The 3,246-nt window shown below is 43.4% G+C and overlaps 1 protein-coding gene across 1 annotated transcript; it reads right to left on the minus strand.

The window, feature by feature from the left end:
* Positions 1–476: 476 nt before the first annotated feature.
* Positions 477–1,449, minus strand: LOC150008677 (THO complex subunit 4-like). The gene is given in 1 exon segment (XM_090278994.1): positions 477–1,449. A coding segment is annotated over 1 exon segment (771 nt). The 5' UTR covers positions 1,423–1,449; the 3' UTR covers positions 477–651.
* Between the last annotated feature and the right edge of the window lie 1,797 nt (positions 1,450–3,246).

The following is a 3,246-nucleotide window of genomic DNA, read 5'->3' on the forward strand; positions in this document are numbered from 1 at the left end:
GGGTTTTTTGGAATAGTTTGAGAAGGGAAGGCATTAGTTCTTCCCTAAAAGTCTTGTAAAATTCACTTGTGAAGCCATCTGGTCCAGTTCTTTTGTGTGCCAGGAGTTTTTTGATTACTGATTCAATTGCACTAGTTGTTATTGGTCTATTCAGGCTTTCTTCTTCTTCTTGATTCAGTTTTGAAAGATTATACATTTCTAGAAATTTGTCCATTTCATCTAGGTTGTCAAATTTTTTGCTGTACAATTGTTTGTAGTAATTTCTTACAATCCTTTGTATTTCTGTGATATCAGTCATGGTTTCTCCTCTTTCATTTCTGCTTTTGTTTATTTGGGTCCTCTCTCTTTTTTTCTTTTTTTTTTACACACAGTCCAGTTTATTATGGCAAAGGTGAAAACGTCACCTCCTCCACATCAACCGGTCAAATTTATCCCAAAAATAACTCAGTACAAAACAGGTCTGCTTCAGAATTTAAAAAAAAAAAAAAAAAAAAAAAAAAGGAAAAAAACAGAAAAACCTTTACATGAGTTTTAAATCCTATTTTAGAACAGAAGAACCAAACGCATCGTTGGCTGCACGGCCCACCCACCCCTCCCGCGGGAACAGGGACGAGGCGCCTGGGCCCAGCTCCACGCACACGCGCCGCTGCTTTAGCTGGTGTCCATCCGCGCGTTGTAGGCGTCCAGCTGGGCGTCTAGCTCCTCCGCAGAGATCTGCTGTTTCGAACTCCGGCCGGTGCCCCTGCCTCTGCCCCGGCTGCCTCCGCGGGCGCCTCTTCGAGTGCCGCCGCCGCCCCCAAAACCTCCGGAACCGCGGTTTCGAATCATCCCGCCTCTGTTTATGCTCTGTGCTGGTCTGCGCTGCGTGTCAATCTGTGACGTGACGAGCTGGATGTTCATGGGGCGGCCGTCCAAGGGGACACCGTTGTACTGTTTCATAGCTTTCAAGGCGTCTGCTTTCCGTTCAAAGTGCACGTCAGCCGTTCCCAGACTGCGGCCCGAGCGGTCGTAGTGCACAGCTGCCTTCTTCAGGGTTCCAAATTCGGCAAAGAGTTCCTGGATATCAGCATCGGACACCCCAAAATCCAGATTGGACACCAGCAGCTTCCCACCGGTCTCCACGCCGGCGCCGCCCCCGAAGCCGCTGTCGAAAAGGTCATGCTGCCACTTGTCGGGAAGTTGCTTCGGCCTGCTGTAGGGCGCCGGCCGGTTCCTGCCACCGCCGCCCGCCGCGCCGCGGGCTAGGGCCGCCCGGTTCCGGAGAGGCCCGCCGCCCCGGCTCACTCATGCAGCTGCCTGCGCTCCACCGCGGCCTCCCTGGGAGCCGGCCCGGCCACGACCCCGGCCTCCGCCGCGGCCGCCGCGCTGGCTCCGGTTCAGCTTAATGATGTCGTCCAGAGACATGTCCATTTTGTCGGCCATGGCGGGCGCGGAATCGGCCTCGGCTTGAGCGCGCCTCTTTTTTTCTTGATGAGCTTGGCTAAAGGCTTGTTGATTTTGTTTATCTTTTCAAAGAACTAGCTCCTACTTTTGTTGATCTTTTGAATTGTTTGTTTAGTCTCTATGTCATTTAATTCTGCTCTGATCTTGATGATTTCCTTCCTTCTACTTGCTGAGGACTTTGTTTGTTGTTCTAGTTCTTGTAGCTGTAGGGTTAGACTTTTTATTAGAGATTCTTCTACCCTTTTCAGGTAAGCCTATACTGCTATGAACTTCTCTCTCAGGACTGCTTTTGCTGTGTCCCATAGGTTTTGGGCTGTTGTGTATTCATTATCATTAGTTCCAGAAACTTCTTGATTTCTTCCTTGATGTCATTGTTAACCCATTCATTATTTAACAGCATGTTATTCATTCTCCATGAGTTTGAATGTCTTTTTTTTTTTTCTTGAGTCATTGTGACCTGAGAAGATGCTTAATATAAATTCAATTTTCTTGAATTTGTCGAAGCTTGTTCTGTGTCCTACCATGTGGTCTATCTTTAAAAATGTCCCATGTGCATTTGAAAAGAATGTATATTTTGTTTCTTTTGGGTAAAAAGTTCTATATATATCAATGAAGTCCATTTGATCTAGTGTGTTGTTCAATGCCTTAATATCCTTGGTGTTTCTTTGCTTCGAAGATCTATCTAATGTTGATAATGGGGTGTTAAAGTCCACTACTATGAGTGTGTTGCTGTTGATATCCTTCTTGTAGTCTTTTAGTATTTTTATTATATATTTGGGTGCTCCTATGTTGGGTGCATATATGTTTACCAGGGTTATATCTTCTTGATGGGTTGTTCCCTTCAAAATTATGATATGCCCTTCTTTGTCTCTTTTTATGGCCTTTGCTGTGAAATCTGTTTTGTCTGATATAAGTATTGCTACCCCAGCTTTTTTTTTTTCATGTCCATTTGCTTGGAATACTTTTTTCTATCCCTTCACTTTCAGTCTGTGAAAATCTTTTGTTTTGAGGTGTGTCTCTTGTAGACAGCATATATGTGGGTCATGTTTTCAATTCCATTTTTCTATCCTATGTCTTGACTGTAGCATTTAATCCATTTACATTTAAGGTTATTATTGAGAGGTATTTATTTATTTCCCTTTGTACCTGTGTTCCTCTTCTTCTCTCTTTTTCTCCTTTGTCTTAAAGCATTCCCTTTAGCATCTCTTGCAATGCTGGTTTGGTGGAGATATATTCTTTCAGTCTTCCTTTGTTTGGGAAACTCCTTATTTCACCTTCTATTTTGAAAGAGAGCCTAGCTGGATAGAGTAGTCTTGGGTGCAGGCCTTTGTTTTTCATTGCTTGAAATTTTTTTTGCCATTCTCTTGTGGCTTGTAGGGCTTCTGTTGAGAAATCAGTTGATAGCCTTATCAGAGCTCCCTTGTATGTTATTTGCTGTTTTTCTTTTGCTGCTTTTAGGATTCTCTCTTCATCCTTGAATGTTGCCATTTTAGTTATGATGTGACTTGGAGTGGGCCTCTTTGGGTTTATCTCATTGGAACCCTCTGTGCTTCCTGGACTTGCATGACTTTTTCTCTCATCAAGTTAGGAAAATTTTCTATGATTACTGTTTCAATCAGGTTTTCTATGCCATGCTCTTCTTCTTCCTCTTTTTGTATCCCTATGATACAAATATTGTTTCATCTCATGTTGTCCTGGAGTTCTCGTAAACCCTCTTCATTCTTTTTAAGTCTTTTTTCATTTTGTTGTATTGTCTGGGAATTTTTTTCTACATTGTCCTCTAACTCACTGATCCAATTCTCT

The sequence above is a fragment of the Furipterus horrens genome, unplaced genomic scaffold, assembly GCF_987537825.1.
Source record: "Furipterus horrens unplaced genomic scaffold, mFurHor1.1.pri manual_scaffold_5, whole genome shotgun sequence".
In the NCBI taxonomy this organism is placed as follows: Eukaryota; Metazoa; Chordata; class Mammalia; order Chiroptera; family Furipteridae; genus Furipterus; species Furipterus horrens.